At 33.5% G+C, this 18873-nt stretch overlaps 1 protein-coding gene across 6 annotated transcripts; it reads left to right on the forward strand.

Annotated features, from left to right (window-relative positions):
* Nucleotides 1-738: 738 nt before the first annotated feature.
* LOC143446922 (uncharacterized) lies at nt 739-18285 on the forward strand. Of its 6 annotated transcripts, none has more exons than XM_076946782.1 (61): nt 739-864; nt 953-1114; nt 1337-1407; nt 1494-1560; nt 1686-1825; nt 1950-2072; nt 2221-2368; nt 2455-2531; nt 2680-2797; nt 3146-3264; nt 3386-3514; nt 3695-3856; nt 3932-4054; nt 4159-4303; nt 4419-4528; nt 5345-5506; nt 5661-5805; nt 5932-6041; nt 6224-6385; nt 6462-6587; nt 6692-6836; nt 6965-7074; nt 7255-7416; nt 7492-7614; nt 7719-7863; nt 7993-8102; nt 8286-8450; nt 8526-8648; nt 8753-8897; nt 9025-9134; nt 9320-9481; nt 9557-9679; nt 9784-9928; nt 10055-10164; nt 10350-10511; nt 10587-10709; nt 10814-10958; nt 11086-11195; nt 11377-11538; nt 11617-11739; nt 11845-11989; nt 12063-12109; nt 12233-12383; nt 12557-12767; nt 12888-12922; nt 13059-13142; nt 13256-13408; nt 13537-13644; nt 13810-13892; nt 13998-14112; nt 14286-14633; nt 14749-14901; nt 15030-15137; nt 15299-15381; nt 15491-15605; nt 15779-16126; nt 16283-16435; nt 16565-16672; nt 16838-16920; nt 17037-17136; nt 17314-18285. In XM_076946782.1, exons 1-61 carry the CDS (start codon nt 802-804, stop codon nt 17611-17613), a joined length of 8196 nt encoding a protein of 2731 aa, XP_076802897.1. In that variant the 5' UTR covers nt 739-801; the 3' UTR covers nt 17614-18285. The 6 variants fall into 6 exon arrangements, with proteins under 6 accessions (XP_076802897.1, XP_076802899.1, XP_076802901.1 ...); XM_076946783.1 differs by having other exon boundaries at nt 759-864; nt 925-1114; XM_076946784.1 differs by lacking the exon at nt 8526-8648.
* Nucleotides 18286-18873: the final 588 nt, after the last annotated feature.

Below are 18873 nucleotides of genomic sequence, written 5' to 3' on the forward strand. Positions count from 1 at the left end.
ATTCTGTTACAAAGCTACCATTTAACGACACACACACACTCTTTTCTAAACTCACTTTCTTCTGTCAGGAGGATATTGAAGGCAGCAGCTCTTGGAGCTTCTTAAACATTTCGCGATTTTTCACCACGTATGTCAGCCAGTTCGGTTAGATGAGTGTTTCTATTCGTGATGAGTGTTTCTATTCGTGACAAGGTCAAGTCAGTGATGTAAGTGTACCACCTGGTTTTTAGTCGCCTCGTTGGTCTTTTACAAAATTGTTGGTCTTTTTCGCAAAGTTTTACAGTTGTTAGCAGCAACAAGGTATGTGTCACTAAGATTAGCGTGCAAAAGCTACTGCGAAATACTGCATTTATTTTTTTGCACTCGATTGGTTTCAGGATTCTGTAATAACCGGGGAAGATAAAAATTTAGTCTACAGCCACATAGGCCACCATAATTTCATTTAAGGGAAATACCGAATAATGCCGACCTTGAAATAGTGTATGACTTACTGTTAGGTCAACCATTGTTTGTAGTGAAGAGTATTGTTGGATTATTGGTAACAAAAGAACATTTAAAGATTTCTATTGTTATCTCATATCATAACTTTTCGCTGTTTCAAAATGGAAAAGATAAGGTGTTCAAGTCATTGATGATATTAGGTCTGCCTTTCGAGAGAGGTAATTTATAGCCTATACCTGTGATAATAGATTTTTTCCAAATACATGTTATTCAGTTGCATTAGTTTTTTTTGCTTCATAAATTGAAAACGTAGGTAACTAAGTTTTATTAAAACTTAAATCTGATACTTCTGTGAGAAATATGGAAGAAACATTTAGGACAGGAAGAGCAACTAACAGCGAATTCAGTCGTTATTCACTTCAGGTAGGCTATTAGCTTATATAACTTACTTCAACTTTAAGGACGACTTGTTTCATATGATAGGGGAGAAATCCACAAAATATTTTCCTAGATGAACAGCTATCATCACACTGAAAGTGATAGCAGTGATGTGAGGCAAAGGCAAAATGGCGATCTCTGCACACATACTTCAGTGATTAGAAGCAGTGACTCTGACGAAATTAAACGAAAGTATCTGGAAACGCAGAAGCTAAACGACTTTTACAAAGATCAAGTAAGTATTTTCATGTCTTTGAACCTAGGGTTTATAACTTAGTATATGTACTTCGATTTGTGTGCAAAGGATAATTGTCAAAAAACGACAACTTGTCTTGCACCTGTATACAGTAGTTGAAGCAGAGATGTAAACGATGAAGTAAACAAAGAGTTATTGTTAAGCGTATAGAATCTATACATACGAATATACAAACGTTTAATCTCTCTATATACTATATAGATCGACTTTTTGACTCAACAGCTGAACATTGTCGTCGAAGTTGCGCCCCCAGAAGGCAGTAGGGCTGTAGAGTAAGCAAAAATCAAAAACCAAACAATATATATAAGATGTTAACAAACTTGATGTTAGCCCCTTAGGCTTAAATTTGTTCTACTAGATGGCAAGAGGGTAGTGGAAGGATTCTCCGGATCGTTAGAAGTAATCTTACGACCAAAGACCAAGAAGTAAAACAGATGTACCAGTATTTTTTACATAAACTGCTGGTTATGACAAAACGACATTAAATTACTGAATTAATTCAAGTTCTACTTGTTGATTGACCTTGCTATTATAACGTTATTCGTTTCAGGTAAAGTTAAAGAAATTTTCTGAGACAGTTTCCAGTTTGCAAAAGCAATTGCTTCGGGCTAAATCGACTGAAGATAAAATGCAAGAGCTTATACTGACCACTAACGAAAAGTTATCAGCAAAAGACCTCGTTATTAAAAAGTTAGTTAAGAATCAAAACAAGAAAATGGAGATGCCAAGCACAAATGTGCTCACAGACATCAAAATAGGCTACAGTTGGTTTTTAATATTTCAAGTGTCAAAATTTTGTTTTTGCTTTTTTAAGGTTGAAGTCAGAAAACTCAAAAGCTTTTGCAGAAACGAAGAATTATCAAGAAAAACTGACTTTGTCAGAAAAAGATAGAAATATGAACCGGGAAAATCTGTCCAATTTAGAGGCTAAGTGCAGGTAAATTCAACTTTTTTCACCAATTCTTCAAAATCATTTGTTCATTATCGTTTCTGTTAATTTCATTACGTTTTTGCTGCTACAATTTCATAAAAATAAAAGTGGGAGATAGCAGAACCGTGTTAACCTCTTTGCTTTCTGGATAAAGAAAACTGGAAACGTCGATTAAGGAAGTTAAATGTGACGTGTGTAATAAAACATCAGCTACAAGGAAATTTGAGATAAAGGTGAAGGAAGCGTCGCAAAGCCACAACAACAATCAAATCAGTAACGGAGATGTATTGTTGCAAGCCGAGGTAATTTTCCTTGGATTGGGCTGTGTTTGCAACTATAAGCCGATACTTTAACTTCTACAATTACGCCCGAATTGTTTTTTCTTTAGATAAAAAAGCTGATAAAGAAGAGTTTAGATTTAAAAAAAAAACTTTCAGAAACAAATACGGAGCTGACACATAACAAGTAACATTATTAGTTTTTTTTCTCTCGATTTATTTACTCGAATACATTAATTAATTAGTTTAATACCAGAGTACAATAATGTTTTAATTAAGTTGGTATCATTTGAATTTTTTTGCAATACTAACTAGCACGTTGTGTCGATTGGCAGAAAGATGATTGTCCAACTTGAAGAAAACAACGCGAACCTGAAACAGCACACTGAAGTCTTGACAACGGAAGCCGACAACAAGACAAAAGAAAACGAAGCAAAACTTCTGCATATGATGGTTTGTGTATCTTGTTTTCATCTAGCAGCAGAACGCGGTGAATTGCAAAAACGAAACTAAACTTAGTAGCAAGAGGTATAGCTTAAGAGCCAGCTGGTTGAACGGGTTTGGAAGATGTTCGTGTCTTTCTGCAAAAACAAACTATAAGGCGCAGATGCAGCGAGAGCCTTTCTGCAAAACAATTTCTTTCAAATTTATGTGTACATATTTGACACACAATTGGGCGGTTTTCTGTTTAACAGTGATGTAAATATAGGCTAAGTTTACCACTCACGTACTGTATATCAAGAGTTATGGTTTTGAACTCAGCGGATGAAATGATTAATATTGTTCACTTGGAAAATTTAGCATGGCATCAACAAATTAAAAGACGATCTACGAGTAGCAAACATAACGAAGGAAAAGTATTTCAGTGATCTTTTGGAAAGTTTTTCCACACAGAAACAGCTTCAAATTGAAATTGAAAGGTTAATCCCTTGTAACTTATCTCATAAATAGCTTAAGTGAAAATACTCGGATTACACAAATTATATTATTACCCAACTCCAAAACTTGATTGTGCAATAATGTTCTGTTTTATGTTTTTAGGCTAACGCGTATAAATCAGGAATTGCAAGACGATTTAGACAAAAAAAAAAAAAAAGTTGTTAGATTTGAAAAGATCCAGCTGACACCTGTTACAAAACGGGCTGACAAAACTTCTACCATTTCTATTAGGTAAAAACTTTTATGTGCCATATATTTCATTTGATAAAAATGTTTTCAACGTTACCGAATTGATCTCATAACTTTCTTTCATACGTTAAATTTTTTTCTTATCGATGTAACTTTACAAGCAATAACGTAAGTTCAAGTTTGACCAATTTACATATACCCAATGCATATCTATACTTCTAGAGATTCATCCTCCGATATTAAAAACGACAATACCAAAAATCGTGAAAAAACTGATAGTCTCAAACATACTATTAAAGCGTTGCAAGCTTCAAACATTCATCTTGACACTGAACTAGAGCAATCAAAAGGAATTTCAAGGGAAAAATATTTAACCATTGAAAGGTGAGAGTTGTTGATAAAAAGGAAATATCTCTGGATTAAAAGTTTCTTTTCTTAAAAAAATTTCAAAATCTATAGGTCAACTATGACAAACAAGCAACCAACGTCACCGAAAATTGCTTTACCGGCAACCTACGTTAAGGAAAACATTTCATCAGCTTGCGGAAACTTCTATAACGAGGAGGCAACAGGCATCAGAAGGTACGTCTTCGTAAAATGTTGAATTATAAATGAACGCTATATTTTGTTTATAAAAATTGCTAATAATTTTCATTGTAATGATTGTAAATTCATTCACTTTTCAGCCGCACCAACGTCCAGCAAGCCAAGGAGGAAAATATAGAAGTAGCTACAGGTTTCGTGCAGGTAGAACAAAGCGAACATGCATTAGAGGAAATGAAAAAGAAAAACGATAAAATAGAAAAACAACATTTATCCCTGAAACAACAGGTATTAACTTGCACGAAGAAGAATATTTAATTCAAGAATTATTCTGCAAAAGCTCAAAAATAATCAGTAATGAAAAAAGCGATTGTTTTAAACTTATTTAAAGGATTATTTTCAGAAATTGCAAGACGCTTCAGGCAAACAAAAACAAAAAGTTGTTAGATCTGAAAAGATCCAGATGACATCTGCTACGAAACAGGCTGACAAAACTTCCTCCATTTCTATTAGGTAAAAAACTTTTATGTGCCATATTTTTCATTGATAAAAATGTTTTCAACGTTACCGAAGTGTCCTCATAACCTTCTTTTGTACGGTAAATACTATTCTTATCTATGTGCGACAAATAAATTAGTCAGCTAATGCCAAGCAGGTCCTAGAGATAACGGTTGCCGCACCAAACTGACTGATTTAATTAGAGCTGCAATTAAGGAACTCACACAAACCGTCCAGGCATTTCATATAGAAAAGCAGCAACACATAATCCAATCAAAACTAGTTGGGGTTTGCTAAAAGTACTCATTTTTCAGTCTAAAGGCAAAACAACAACTGTCCCCCAGCCGGTCAAGTGTAGCATGAACCGTCTCAAACCAAAACTCTCCATGCGCTCGGCAATTACCATTGCACTCCACAAAACACGAAATCAATATGGACAAGAGGTGAATAACAAGTAAAAATAGGGAAAGCCTTAGCCTCAAACAAATGGAAAGAGACGAGACAAAATAATACAGCACAAATAGAACTTCGACTGATAAGTAAATTCTTTGATAAAACAATATGTAAAACCATACGACGCAAATAAATCATGCCAAATGAAAATACCTATTCAAGTTCAGTGAAAACGTTCTTAACGAAACTGAAGGTGAGAAGCGCCAGAAACCGACGCAATAAACACAATTCAAAAATTATTTTATTGTAAGTCACTTAAGCACATAAATTGAAATAATTTAAGTGAAAAATTATGTAACAGATGTAACTGTACATGCAATAACGCAACGTCAGAATATAACAAATATACATATACCCAATGCACGTCTATACTTTTAGAGGAACATCTTCCGAACTGAAGAATGAAAATGCAATAAGTCTTGAAGATATTGAGAGTCTTAAGCATACAATCAAAGCGTTCCGAGCTTCAGATATTCTTTTTGACACTGAACTTAAGCAATCAAAGGAAATTTCAAGGAAAAAAGATTTAATCATTGAAAGGTGAGAGGTGGTGATGAAAAGTCAGTACCTCTAGATTTAACAATCCTTTTCTTAGTCTTGGTGAAATGTTGACTTCTAAATGAACGCCATATTTTGTTTATAAAAATTGCTAATAATTCTGATTGCAATGACTGTCAATCTATTCAATTTCCAGCCGCACAAACGTCCAGCAAGCCAAGGAGGAAAATACAGAAGTAGCTACAGGTTTCGTGCAGGTAGAACAAAGCGAACTGGCATTAGAGGAAATGAAAAAGAAAAAAGATGAAATAGAAAAACAACATTTATCTCTGAAACAACAGGTATTAGCTTGCACGAAAGAAGAATAATTAATTCAAGAATTATTCTGCCAAAGTTAAAAAATAATCAGTAGTGAAAGAAAAGTTAGTTTTACAGAAATATTTTTTCCCTTTTATGCAAAAAATCAGAAATTGCAAGACGCTTCAGACCAACGAAAACAAAAAGTTGTTAGATCTGAAAAGATCCAGATGACATCTGCTACGAAACAGGCTGACAAAACTTCTACCATTTCTATTACGTAAAAACAATTATGTGCCATATATTTCATTTGAACAAAATGTTTTGAACATTACCGAAGTGTCCTCATAACCTTCTTTTGTACGGTAAATACTATTCTTATCGATGTAACTGTATGAGCAATTACTTAAGTCCAAGTTTTACAAATGTACATATATGCCAAATGCACGTCTATACTTTTAGAGATACATCTTCCGATATGAAGAACGAAACTACCATAAATCTTGAAGACATTGAGAGTCTTAAGCAATCGATTAAAGCCTTCCGAGCTTCAGATATTCTTTTTGACACTGAACTTAAGCAATCAAAAGAAATTTCGAAGAAAAAAGATTTAATTATTGAAAGGTGAGAGGTAGTGATGAAAAAATCAATACCTCTGGATTTAACAATTCTTTTCTTAACAAAATTTCAAAACCTTTAGGCTTCATATAAAAAACAAGCAACCAAGGTCACCAAAAATCTCTTTATTACCGGCAACCTATGTTACTCAAAACATTTCATCAACTAGCGGAAACTTCTATAACGTCGAGGCTACAAGCAACAAATTGTCCGTCTTGGTGAAATGTTGACTTCTAAATGAACGCTATATTTTGTTTATAAAAATTGCTAATAGTTCGGATTACAATTACTGTCAATCTATTCACTTTTCAGGCGCACCAACGTCCAGCAATCCAAGGAGGAAAATACAGAAGCAGTTACAGGTTTGGTGCAGGTGCAACAAAGCGCATGTGCATTAGAGGAAATGAAAAAGAAAAACGATGAAATAGAAAAACAACATTTATCTCTGAAACTGCAGGTATTAGCTTGCACGAAGGAACAATATTTATTTAAAGAATTATTCTGCAAAAGCTCAAAAATAATCAGTAATGAAAGAAAAGTTAGGTTTACAGAAATATTTTTGCACTTTTACACAAAAAAAATCAGAAATTGCAAGACGCTTCAGGCAAACAAAAACAAAAAGTTGTTAAATCTGAAAAGATCCAGATGGCATCTGCTACGAAACAGGCTGACAAAACTTCTACCATTTTTATTAGGTAAAAACATTTATGTGCCATATATTTCATTGGATAAAAGTGTTTTCATCGTTACCGAGGTGTTCTCATAACCTTCTTTTGTACGGTAAATACTATTCTTGTCGATGTAACTGTACAAGCAATAACGTAAGTCCAAGTTTGACAAATTTACCTATAACCAGTGCACGTCTATACTTTTAGAGATTCCTCTTCCGACATAAATTATGAAAATTACAAAAATCGTGAAGATATTGAGAGTCTTAAACATACAATTAAAGCATTGCAAGCTTCAAACATTCTTCTTGACACTGAACTAGCGCAATCAAAAGAAATTTCGAAGAAAAAAGATTTAATTATTGAAAGGTGAGAGTTGTTGATAAAAAGGAAATATGTCTGGATTAAAAGTTTCTTTTCTTAACAAAATTACAACACTTTTAGGCTAACTATGAAAAACAAGCAACCAACGTCACCGAAAATTGCCTTACAGGCAACCTACGTTACTGAAAACATTTCATCATCTAGCGGAAACTTCTATAACGAGGAGACTACCAGCATCAAAATGTCCGTCTTGATGAAATGTTGACTTCTAAATGAACGTTATATTTTGTTTATAAAAATTGCTAATAGTTCGGATTACAATTACTGTCAATCTATTCAATTTTCAGACGCACCAACGTCCAGCAATCCAAGGAGGAAAATACAGAAGTAGCTACAGGTTTGGTGCTGGTGCAACAAAGCGAACATGCATTAGAGGAAATGAAAAAGAAAAAGGATGAAAAAGAAAAACAACATTTATCCCTGAAACGACAGGTATTAGCTTACACGAAAGAAGAATAATTATTTCAAGCATTATTCTGAAAAATCTTAAAAATTAATGAGTAATGAAAGAAAAGTTAGGTTTACAGAAATATTTTTGCACTTTTACACAAAAAAAATCAGAAATTGCAAGACGCTTCAGGCAAACAAAAACAAAAAGTTGTTAAATCTGAAAAGATCCAGATGGCATCTGCTACGAAACAGGCTGACAAAACTTCTACCATTTTTATTAGGTAAAAACATTTATGTGCCATATATTTCATTTGATAAAAATGTTTTCAACGTTACCAAAGTGTCCTCATAACCTTCTTTTGTACGTTAAATTCTATTCTTATCGATGTAACTGTACAAGCAATAACGCAACTTCCAAGTTTTACAAATGTACATATATGCCCAATGCACATCTACACTTTTAGAGATACTACATCTTCCGATATGAAGAACGAAAATGCCATAAATCTTGAAAATATTGAGAGTCTCAAACATACTATTAAAGCATTGCAAGCTTCAATCATTCATCTTGACACTGAACTAGCGCAATTAAAGGATATTTCAAGGAAAAAAGATTTAACCATTGAAAGGTGAGAGTTGTTGATAAAAAGTAAATATGTCTGGATTAAAAGTTTCTTTTCTTAACAAAATTTCAAAATCTTTAGGCTAACTATGAAAAACAAGCAACCAACGTCACCGAAAATTGCTTTACCAGCAACCTATGTTACTCAAAACATTTCATTACCTAGCGGAAACTTTTATAACGTCGAGGCTACAAGCAACAAAATGTCCGTCTTGATGAAATGTTGACTTCTAAATGAACGTTATATTTTGTTTATAAAAATTGCTAATAATTCTGATTGCAATGAATGTCAATCTATTCAATTTCCAGCCGCACAAACGTCCAGCAAGCCAAGGAGGAAAATACAGAAGTAGCTACAGGTTTGGTGCAGGTGCAACAAAGCGCATGTGCATTAGAGGAAATGAAAAAGAAAAAGGATGAAATAGAAAAACAACATTTATCCCTGAAACAACAGGTATTAGCTTGCACGAAAGAAGAATAATTATTTGAAGAATTATTCTGCCAAAGTTCAAAAATAATCAGTAAGGAAAGAAAAGTTAGTTTTACAGAAATATTTTTGCTCTTTTACGCGAAAAAATCAGAAATTGCAAGACGCTTCAGGCAAACAAAAGCAAAAAGTTCTTAGATCTGAAAAGATCCAGATGACATCTGCTACAAAACACGCTGACAAAACTTCCACCATTTCTATTAGGTAAAAACTTTTATGTTCCATATTTTTCATTTGATAAAAATGTTTTCATCGTTACCGAAGTGTCCTCATAACCTTCTTTTGTACGGTAAATTCTATTCTTAGCAATGTAACTGTACTGTACAAGCAATAACGTAAGTCCAAGTTTGACAAATTTACATATAACCAGTGCACGTCTATACTTCCAGAGATTCATCTTCCGACACGAATAACAAAAATACAAAAAACTGTGAAGAAAATGAGAGTCTTAAACATACAATTAAAGCATTGCAAGCTTCAAACATTCATCTTGACACTGAACTAGCGCAATCAAAGGAAATTTCGAAGAAAAAAGATTTAATCATTGAAAGGTGAGAGTTGTTGATAAAAAGGAAATATGTCTGGATTAAAAGTTTCTTTTCTTAACAAAATTTCAAAACCTTTAGGCTAACTTTGAAAAACAAGCAACCAAGCTCACCAGAAATTGCCTTACCGGCAACCTATGTTACTCAAAACATTTCATCATCTAGTGGAAACTTCTATAACGTGGAGGCTACAAGCAACAAAATGTCCGTCTTGATGAAATGTTGACTTCTAAATGAACGCTATATTTTCTTTATATAAGTTGCTAATAATTTTGTTTGTAATGATTGTCAATCTATTCACTTTTCAGGCGCACCAACGTCCAGCAATCCAAAGAAGAAAATACAGAAGTAGCTACAGGTTTCGTGCAGCTGCAACAAAGCGAACATACATTAAAGGAAATGAAAAAGAAAGAGCATGAACTAGAAAAACAAAGTTTGATTCTGAAACAACAGGTATTAGCTTACACGAAAGAAGATTAATTAATTCAAGAATTATTCTGCAAAGGTTAAAAAGTAATCAGTAAAGAAGGAAAAGTTAGTTTTACGGAAATATTTTTGCACTTTTACACAAAAAATCAGAAATTGCAAGACGCTTCAGGCAAACAAAAACAAAAAGTTCTTAGATCTGAAGAGATCCAGATGGCATCTGCTACAAAACACGCTGACAAAACTTCCACCATTTTTATTAGGTAAAAACATTTATGTGCCATATATTTCATTGGATAAAAATGTTTTCAACATTACCGAATTGTCCTCATAACCTTCTTTTGTACGGTAAATTCTGCTGTTATCGATGTAACTGTACTGTACAAGCAATAACGTAAGTCCAAGTTTGACAAATGTAGATATAACCGATTTACGTCTATACTTCCAGAGATTCATCTTCCGACATAACTAACGAAAGTTACAAAAATCGTGAAGATATTGAGAGTCTTAAACATACAATTAAAACGTTGCAAGCTTCAAACATTCTTCTTGACACTGAACTAGCGCAATCAAAAGAAATTTCTAGGAAAAAAGATTTAATCACTGAAAGGTGAGAGTTGTTGATAAAAAGGAAATATGTCTGGATTAAAAGTTTCTTTTCTTAACAAAATTTCAAAACCTTTAGGTCAACTATGAAAAACAAGCAACCAACCTCACCGAAAATTGCCTTACAGGCAACCTACGTCATGGAAAACATTTCATCATCTAGCGGAAACTTCTATAACGTCGAGACTACCAGCATCAGAAAGTACGTCTTGGTGAAATGTTGACTTCTAAATGAACGTTATATTTTGTTTATAAAAATTGCTAATGATTTTGATTGCAATGACAGTAAATTCATTCACTTTTCAGCTGCACAAACGTCCAGCAAGCCAAGGAGGAAAATACAGAAGTAGCTACAGGTTTGGTGCTGGTGGAACAAAACGAACATGCATTAGAGGAAATGAAAAAGAAAAAGGATGAAATAGAAAAACAACATTTATCCCTGAAACGACAGGTATTAGCTTACACGAAAGAAGAATATTTAATTACAGAATTATTCTGCAAAAGCTCAAAATTAATCAGTAATGAAAAAAGCCATTGTTTTACACGATTATTTTCGCACTTTTACGCGAAAAAATCAGAAATTGCAAGACGCTTCAGGCAAACAAAAACAAAAAGTTGTTAGATCTGAAAAGATCGAGATGACACCCACCACGAAACAGGCTGACAAAACTTCTACCATATCGATTAGGTAAAAACATTTATGTGCCATATATTTCATTTGATCAAAATGTTTTGAACATTACCGAAGTGTCTTCATAACCTTCTTTTGTACGGTAAATACTATTCTTATCGATGTTACTGTACAAGCAATAACGCAACGTCCAAGTTTGACAAATTTACATATACCCAATGCACGTCTATACTTTTAGAGATTCATTTTCCGATATGAAGAACGAAAATACCATAAATCTTGAAAATATTGAGAGTCTCAAAGATACTATTAAAGCAATGCGAGCTTCAATTATTCATCTTGACACTGAACTGGCGCAATCAAAAGAAATTTCAAAGAAAAAAGATTTAATTATTGAAAGGTGAGAGGTAGTGATGATAAAAAGTAAATGTCTCTGGATTAAAAGTTTGTTTTCTTAACAAAATTTCAAAACCTTTAGGCTTCATATGAGAAACAAGCAACCAAGGTCATCAGAAATTGCTTTACCAGCAACCTATGTTACTGAAAACATTTCATCATCTAGCGGAAACTTCTATAACGTGGAGACTACCAGCATCAATAGGTACGTATTTGTGAAATGTTGACTTCTAAATGAACGCCAAATTTTTGTTTATAGAAATTGCTAATAATTTTGATTGTAATGATTGTCAATCTATTGAATTTTCAGCCACTCCGACGTCCAGCAAGCCAAGGATGAAAATTCAAAAGCAGCTACAGGTTTCGTGCAGATGGAACAAAGTAAATATGCGTTAGAGGAAATGAAAAAGAAAACATATGTAACAGAAAAACAAAATTTGATGCTGAAACAACAGGTATTAGCTTACACGAGGAGGGAATAATGTTTTCGAAGATTATCTTAAATTGTATAATTAAATTTCTTGCAAGGTTGAACGACTGAAGAAACAAAACAATGCAAGCCTACAAGATGCAAAGTATGATCGCTTAATACTTTTGATGTAGTACTATATATTTCCTTAATATATTTTCTATATGCTGAGTTTGTGAAAATCTTGATCTAGAAAAGTTAATATATTAGGTTGATAATCCTATTACAGGTCAAGGATAATTGAATTAGAAAATGAAATTGAACAACTAAAAATATGCGTCACCGACCGCATAAAGTTCGATGAAGTGATGTCAGCGAATGAAAAACTTCAATCAACACTGATCGAAAAAGAGAAACAAATCAAAGCATTGCAAGTCACGGTAAATATCCACTTTAAAATAAATACCTATATGTAAAACTCACCAACTGCAAAGCTATTTATTCATGCAAACCTAGATATATTGTACCACAATAAACAATGCAGTGTAAAATACTGGTCGGCGTGATGATACTTGCTTATAGCTTAAAAGACAAAGTTATATTACTTTTATAGATCAATACCTTGAAAGAGCAAATAACAAAATTCAAGGAATATAGGACATCAAGCAGTCTTCGAAATAAAGTTAAGAATATGCAGAAAAAGCATTCCGTAACCATTTTACCTTCTGGAGATGATGGAGAAGAAGACGAAACAACATCCTCATCTGAGTGTAATAAAAAACTTGAAGAAAGACTAAAGACATTGGAGACACTTCAGACTTCACGTAAACTTCAATTCTTCCTCTCATTTTAGAGTTGCTCAACTATTGCTTATGGTCTACTACTGTATATAACTTTTGTGTAAGCCTAAATGCAATTTGTTAAACTAATCCTTTTCTGTGAAGATGGATACGGCCAAGACGAAGTCGAAAGTATGCAGGTAATTATGAAATTGAATAAAGAAATAACCATAACCTGCAGTATATGTTCATGAGATTTGTTGATGTGGGTTGCTGTAAGTCTACAAATTTTCAAGCATTACTTAAACGCTGGTATTGTTTATTGTTTTAATGTAGAAAGCCCTTACAACTTTGTTTGGTGAGAAAAGACAATTAGAGCAAGATCTTCACAATTTGTTACAACAGAAGGGAAAATGGGAGGTAAATTAGTCTATTTTCTACTAACTGTGTTTAAAAGAAATGTTTAGCGGGGCTTAGGAAATCGCATATTAACAAATTCTCTCTCTGATACCTGTTGATTATATTTTGGACAGGAAACAGAAGCTAAGTTAAACAAAAAGATAACCACCTTGCAAGCTGTGGTTGAAGAAATGTCGTTGCCAGATTTTCGGCGACAACCTTCCTCGCAACATGGTGAAGACGATACTCCATACAACAATCTAGCCGCCGAAAATGCTTTATTAAAGGTCTGCAAAAGCTCAAAAATTATCATTGTTAAACAAAAGTTTGATTCAAAAAATTATTTTTGCGCTTCTTAGCATCTTATTATAAAAATGTTTTGATAATAGCTACAGCTATCTTAATTACTATTCAGGAAAAGATTCGCGACTTGAACGTTCAACTTGAAACAAAAATAATAAAGAGAAATGTGGAACTCAGCAACCTAAACCAGTCGCAACTTGTACAGAAAGAGCTTTTAAAGGTAATCATTAGTAGGTGTAGGCCTATAAATTTCCAAAGTTTAACTTCCTTTAACAATGAAAGTTTTTTTAAGCTTAAAAGTATGGAATTTTGGTAGATACATTTGACTTACATTCCTAAATGTACAAAGTATTTATAACTTTGCAAGTTTACCCCGCACTCTTAGGCGAAAGAGAAAAAATCAGTATACACGGAAACAAAGTTGAAGGATTTTCAACAACAACGATCAGAATCTAGATCATCGTCCAGGTGATAACCTTTTGTGTTTGTACAAACTTCTTCCAGAGTCTAAAACTGATGTAAAAATATATTTCATTATAATATCGTTACAAATGTAAACGATTGTCTTCAAAGGTCAATTGACTTCCAGCAAGATTACGAAAAGCAGCATTTAAAGAAACAAGGGCGAATTCTTGAAGAGAAAAATCGGGTTCTTGAAAATTTAGAAGCAGTTAAAGATGTGACTTTTGTAAGCAGAAATACTTGATTCTTTTAACACTAACATAAAACTGTATGAAATTAACTAGGCTATCAAAGGCGTTGTAGCCTGATTATTTGTCCTCTTTATAGCTGTAAAATATATTCAATTAGTCCAGTGTGATTTTACAGTTATTTAAATTAGAGTAAATTAATGTCCTGTAGGACTGTGCGCTATGCGCAGAAATCGAAAAAGAGAACAAAGAGCTACGTGAAGAAATGAACAGGCTACGCACTGACTTATCTCATTATGACGGCTACTGTTTTAACGAAGTTGACGACTTGCGATATAACTACTCAGAATCTGTCAAGTTAAATGTGCTTTACGAAGATCAACTCAGAGAGTTATCTCAAAAGTATGGTGTCCCAATTTGTTTACGTGTTGACGAGTATAATGGTGATAAAAAGAATAAAGAATCAACACACTATACAACTCTGAAAAGTTTGTCCGTTGGGGAAAAACAATTAGAGCAAGATTGTCAGGATTTGTTGCAGCAGAAGAGAAAATGGAAGGTAAATTAGTCTATATTCTACTAATTGTGCTTAAAAAAAATGTTTAGCGTGGCTTAGGAAATCGCATATTAACAATTTTTCTCTCTCTGATACCTGTTGCTTATATTTTGGACAGGAAACAGAAGCTAAGTTAAACAAGAAGATAATCACATTACAAGCTGTGGTTGAAGAAATGTCGTTGCCAGAGTTTCGGCGACAACCTTCCTCGCAACATGGTGAAGACGATACTCCTTACAACAATCTAGCCGCCGAAAATGCTTTATTAAAGGTCTGCAAAAGCTCAAAAATATTCATTGTTAAACAAAAGTTTGATTTACAGAATTAAATTTGCGCTTTTTAGCATCTTATTATAAAAATGTTTTGATAACAGCTACAGTTATCTTAATAACATATCAGGAAAAGATTCGCGACTTGAACGTTCAACTTGAAACAAAAATAATAAAGAGAAATGTGGAACTCAGCAACTTAAACCAGTCGCAACCTGTACAGGAAGAGCTTATAAAGGTAATCACTAGTAGGTGTAGGCCTAAAAATTTCCAAAGTTTAACTTCCTTTAACAATGAAAGTTTTTTAAGCTTAAAAGTATGGAATTTTGGTAGATACATTTGACTTACATTCCTAAATGTACAAAGAATTTATAACTTTGCAAGTTTACCCACTCTTAGGAGAAAGAGGAAAAATTATTATACACGGAAACAAAGTTGAAGGATTTTCAACAACAACGATCAGAATCTAGATCATCGTCCAGGTCCAGGAACACCTTTTGTGTTTGTACAAACTTCTTCCAGAGTCTAAAACTGATGTAAAAATATATTTCATTATAATATCGTTACAAATGTAAACGATTGTCTTCAAAGGTCAATTGACTTCCAGCAAGATTACGAAAAGCAGCATTTAAAGAAACAAGGGCGAATTCTTGAAGAGAAAAATCGGGTTCTTGAAAATTTAGAAGCAGTTAAAGATGTGACTTTTGTAAGCAGAAATACTTGATTCTTTTAACACTAACATAAAACTGTATGAAATTAACTAGGCTATCAAAGGCGTTGTAGCCTGATTATTTGTCCTCTTTATAGTTCTAAAATATATTCAATTAGTCCAGTGTGATTTTACAGTGACTTAAATTACAGTAAATTAATGCCCTGTAGGACTGTGCGCTATGCACAGAAATCGAAAAAGAGAACAAAGAGCTACGTGAAGAAATGGACAGGCTACGTAGTGACTTATCTCATTATGATGGCTACTGTTTTAACGAAGTTGACGACTTGCGATATAACTACTCAGAATCTGTCAAGTTAAATGTGCTTTACGAAGATCAACTCAGAGAGTTATCTCAAAAGTATGGTGTCCCAATTTGCATACGTGTTGATGAGTATGATGGTGATAAAAAGAATAAAGAATCAACACACTATACAACTCTGAAAAGTTTGTCCGTTGGGGAAAAGCAATTAGAGCAAGATTGTCAGGATTTGTTGCAAGAAAAGAGAGAATGGAAGGTAAATTAGTCTAAATTCTACTAATTGTGTTTTAAGGAAATGTTCAGCGTTGCTTTGGAAATTGCTATATAACCAGTTTGGCCTAAATTCTCTCTCTCTCTCTCTCTCTCTCTCTCACTTTCTCTCTCTGATACCTGTTGATTATATTTTGGACAGGAAGCAGAAGCTAAGTTAAACAAAAAGATAACCACCTTACAAGCTGTGATTGAAGAAATGTCGCTGCCAGAGTTTCGGCGACAACCTTCCTCGCAACATGGTGAAGACGATACTCCATACAACAATCTAGCCGCCGAAAATGCTTTATTAAAGGTCTGCAAAAGCTCAAAAATAATCATTGAGAAAACAAAAGTTTGATTTACAAAATTATTTTTGCGCTTCTTAGCATCTTATTATAAAAATGTTTTGATAATAGCTACAGCTATCTTAATTACTATTCAGGAAAAGATTCACGAGTTGAACGTTCAACTTAAAACAGAAAAAATAAAGAGAAATGTCGAACTCAGCAACCTAAACCGGTTACAACATTCCCTGAAGGAGCTTTTAAAGGTAATCATTAGTAGGTGCAGAGCTATAAATTTCCCAAGTTTAACTTCGTTTAACAATGAATGTTATTTTTAAGCTTAAAAGTATGGAATTGTGGTATATATACATTTGACTTACAATCCTAAATGTACAAAAAGTTTATAACTTTGCAAGTTTACCCACTCTTAGGAGAAAGAGGAAAAATTATTATACACGGAAACAAAGTTGAAGGATTTTCAACAACATCTTTCGGAATATAGATCATCGTCCAGGTGATGACCTTTCATGTTTGTGCAAACTTCTTCCAGATTCTAAGACTGGTAAAAATATCTCATTATAATAATAATCATTATAATATCGTTACAAAAGTAAAAGATATTCTTCAAAGGTCAATTGACTTCCAGCAATATTTCGAAATGCAGCATTTGAAGAAACAAGAGAAACATCGGATTCTTGAAAATTTAGAAGCAGTTAAAGATGTAACTTTTGTAAGCAGAAATACTTGATTCTTTTAACACTAACATATACAACTATATGAAATTAATTAGGCTATCAAAGACATTGTCGTCAGATTATACTTGTCCTCTTTATAGCTGTAAAATATATTCAATTAGTCTTGTGTTATTTTATGGTGATTTAAATTACAGTAACTTTTTTCCCTGTAGGACTGTGCGCTATGCGCAGAAATCGAAAAAGAGAACAAAGAGCTACGTGAAGAAATGAACAGGCTACGCACTGACTTATCTCATTATGATGGCTACTGTTTTAACGAAGTTGACGACTTGCGATATAACTACTCAGAATCTGTCAAGTTAAATGTGCTTTACGAAGATCAACTCAGAGAGTTATCTCAAAAGTATGGTGTCCCAATTTGTTTACGCGTTGACGAGTATGATGGTGATGAAAAGACTAAAGATGGTGCAAGTGTGATGCAGATCGACGGAAAGAAACAACAACCAAAATAAACAAAGCAACCAGATAAACCAGCAGCAACAAGTTGCTGTAAACAATGAGTAGTCAAAACAACTCACAAAAAGTGAAAGTTATTTAATGCAAGTGTCGTAGTAGGTGATGGGCTATAATCGATATATTTACGGCCTCAATAAAGCTGATAGTTGATACAGTTTTGGCTCTCACTGTTTTATTGGAAAATATTGCTCTTCATACGTTGTATTACCGGTTCCTTTCTAACATCACTTGAACGCAGTAAGACAAAAATCCAAATCTAACCTAAATTTGTTCTCTAATCTAACTGCAACCTGAATTGTACCTTAGAGTCTTAGATAGGATAAATCAACTCAAACTTTTGCATGCTTGCGCTTTCTGCTAAGTCAACCGCCTACTGTATTTCTTTTTCTATGCTTTAACGGCGGACTGCGTTACCTATACCTATAGGTCTACAGAGAATTAGTTAGTTTCTATTGTGTTATTAAATCAGTTTTATTAATAGACCACGTTACGGCACACACCCTATTTTGTGCATCTGCGTTATTAAAAATAAGATGTATATATTAGCATTCGAAACGGTTAGTTGTCTTAATATAGTAACATGTGGCATGTAATGTTGCTTGACTGTTTTCTCTTGGATGGAGAAAATTATAAGTTACTTACCCGACTTAAAGCTTAGCGGAATAAAAAACGATTTCCAAGGTTTTGTGATTTTATAAACTGCATGTAAGTTATATATCTTCACAGCCTATAGTGGTCGAGAGGTTTTGTGTTTACCAGCACGTACGACAAAAATTCAGCTCGTAAACGTTTTTTTTAACAGAAATAAAAAAGCAAAGAAAATGGTATAATTTATCTATCACTGACTAACACAAAAAACAGAGGATTCGAAGCGTCTTCTGTTTTTCGGTACCTGATAACTAGCGAGATAACGATGAGTGAGGTCAGAATTTTTCATAAAACTTACAAAATGGCAAATATGCTGGTGACAATTAACTGTAATTTTGTAGTATTCTAGCAGTACAACATTATAAAAGTAAAATTTAAGATTGCTGTTGATTCTGACGTCATTATATTTTGTTTTTGGTATTTCGGTTCACATCGGTCGCAGTTGATCAGTAACACTGTCAGGCTGCGTAATGCTACGTACACTAGCATATAGAAGGGGCATTGGGTCATGTCCCTTCACAAAAACAATTTTAAGGACCATTGCCGTTTTCACATGTTTATTTTTCTTCATTCATCGTATTCTCTTGTCTGCGATTACTTATCAGCAA

The sequence above is a fragment of the Clavelina lepadiformis genome, chromosome 2 (assembly GCF_947623445.1).
Source record: "Clavelina lepadiformis chromosome 2, kaClaLepa1.1, whole genome shotgun sequence".
Classification (NCBI taxonomy): Eukaryota; Metazoa; Chordata; class Ascidiacea; order Aplousobranchia; family Clavelinidae; genus Clavelina; species Clavelina lepadiformis.

Coding starts and splice junctions, on each gene's coding strand:
- LOC143446922 (XM_076946782.1), top strand. CDS start 802: ATGGAAGAAACATTTAGGACAGGAAGAGCAACTAACAGCGAATTCAGT. Junction 13,143..13,255: donor AACAGAAGGGAAAATGGGAG/GTAAATTAGTCT, acceptor TATTTTGGACAG/GAAACAGAAGCTAAGTTAAA. Junction 14,902..15,029: donor CCGAAAATGCTTTATTAAAG/GTCTGCAAAAGC, acceptor ATAACATATCAG/GAAAAGATTCGCGACTTGAA.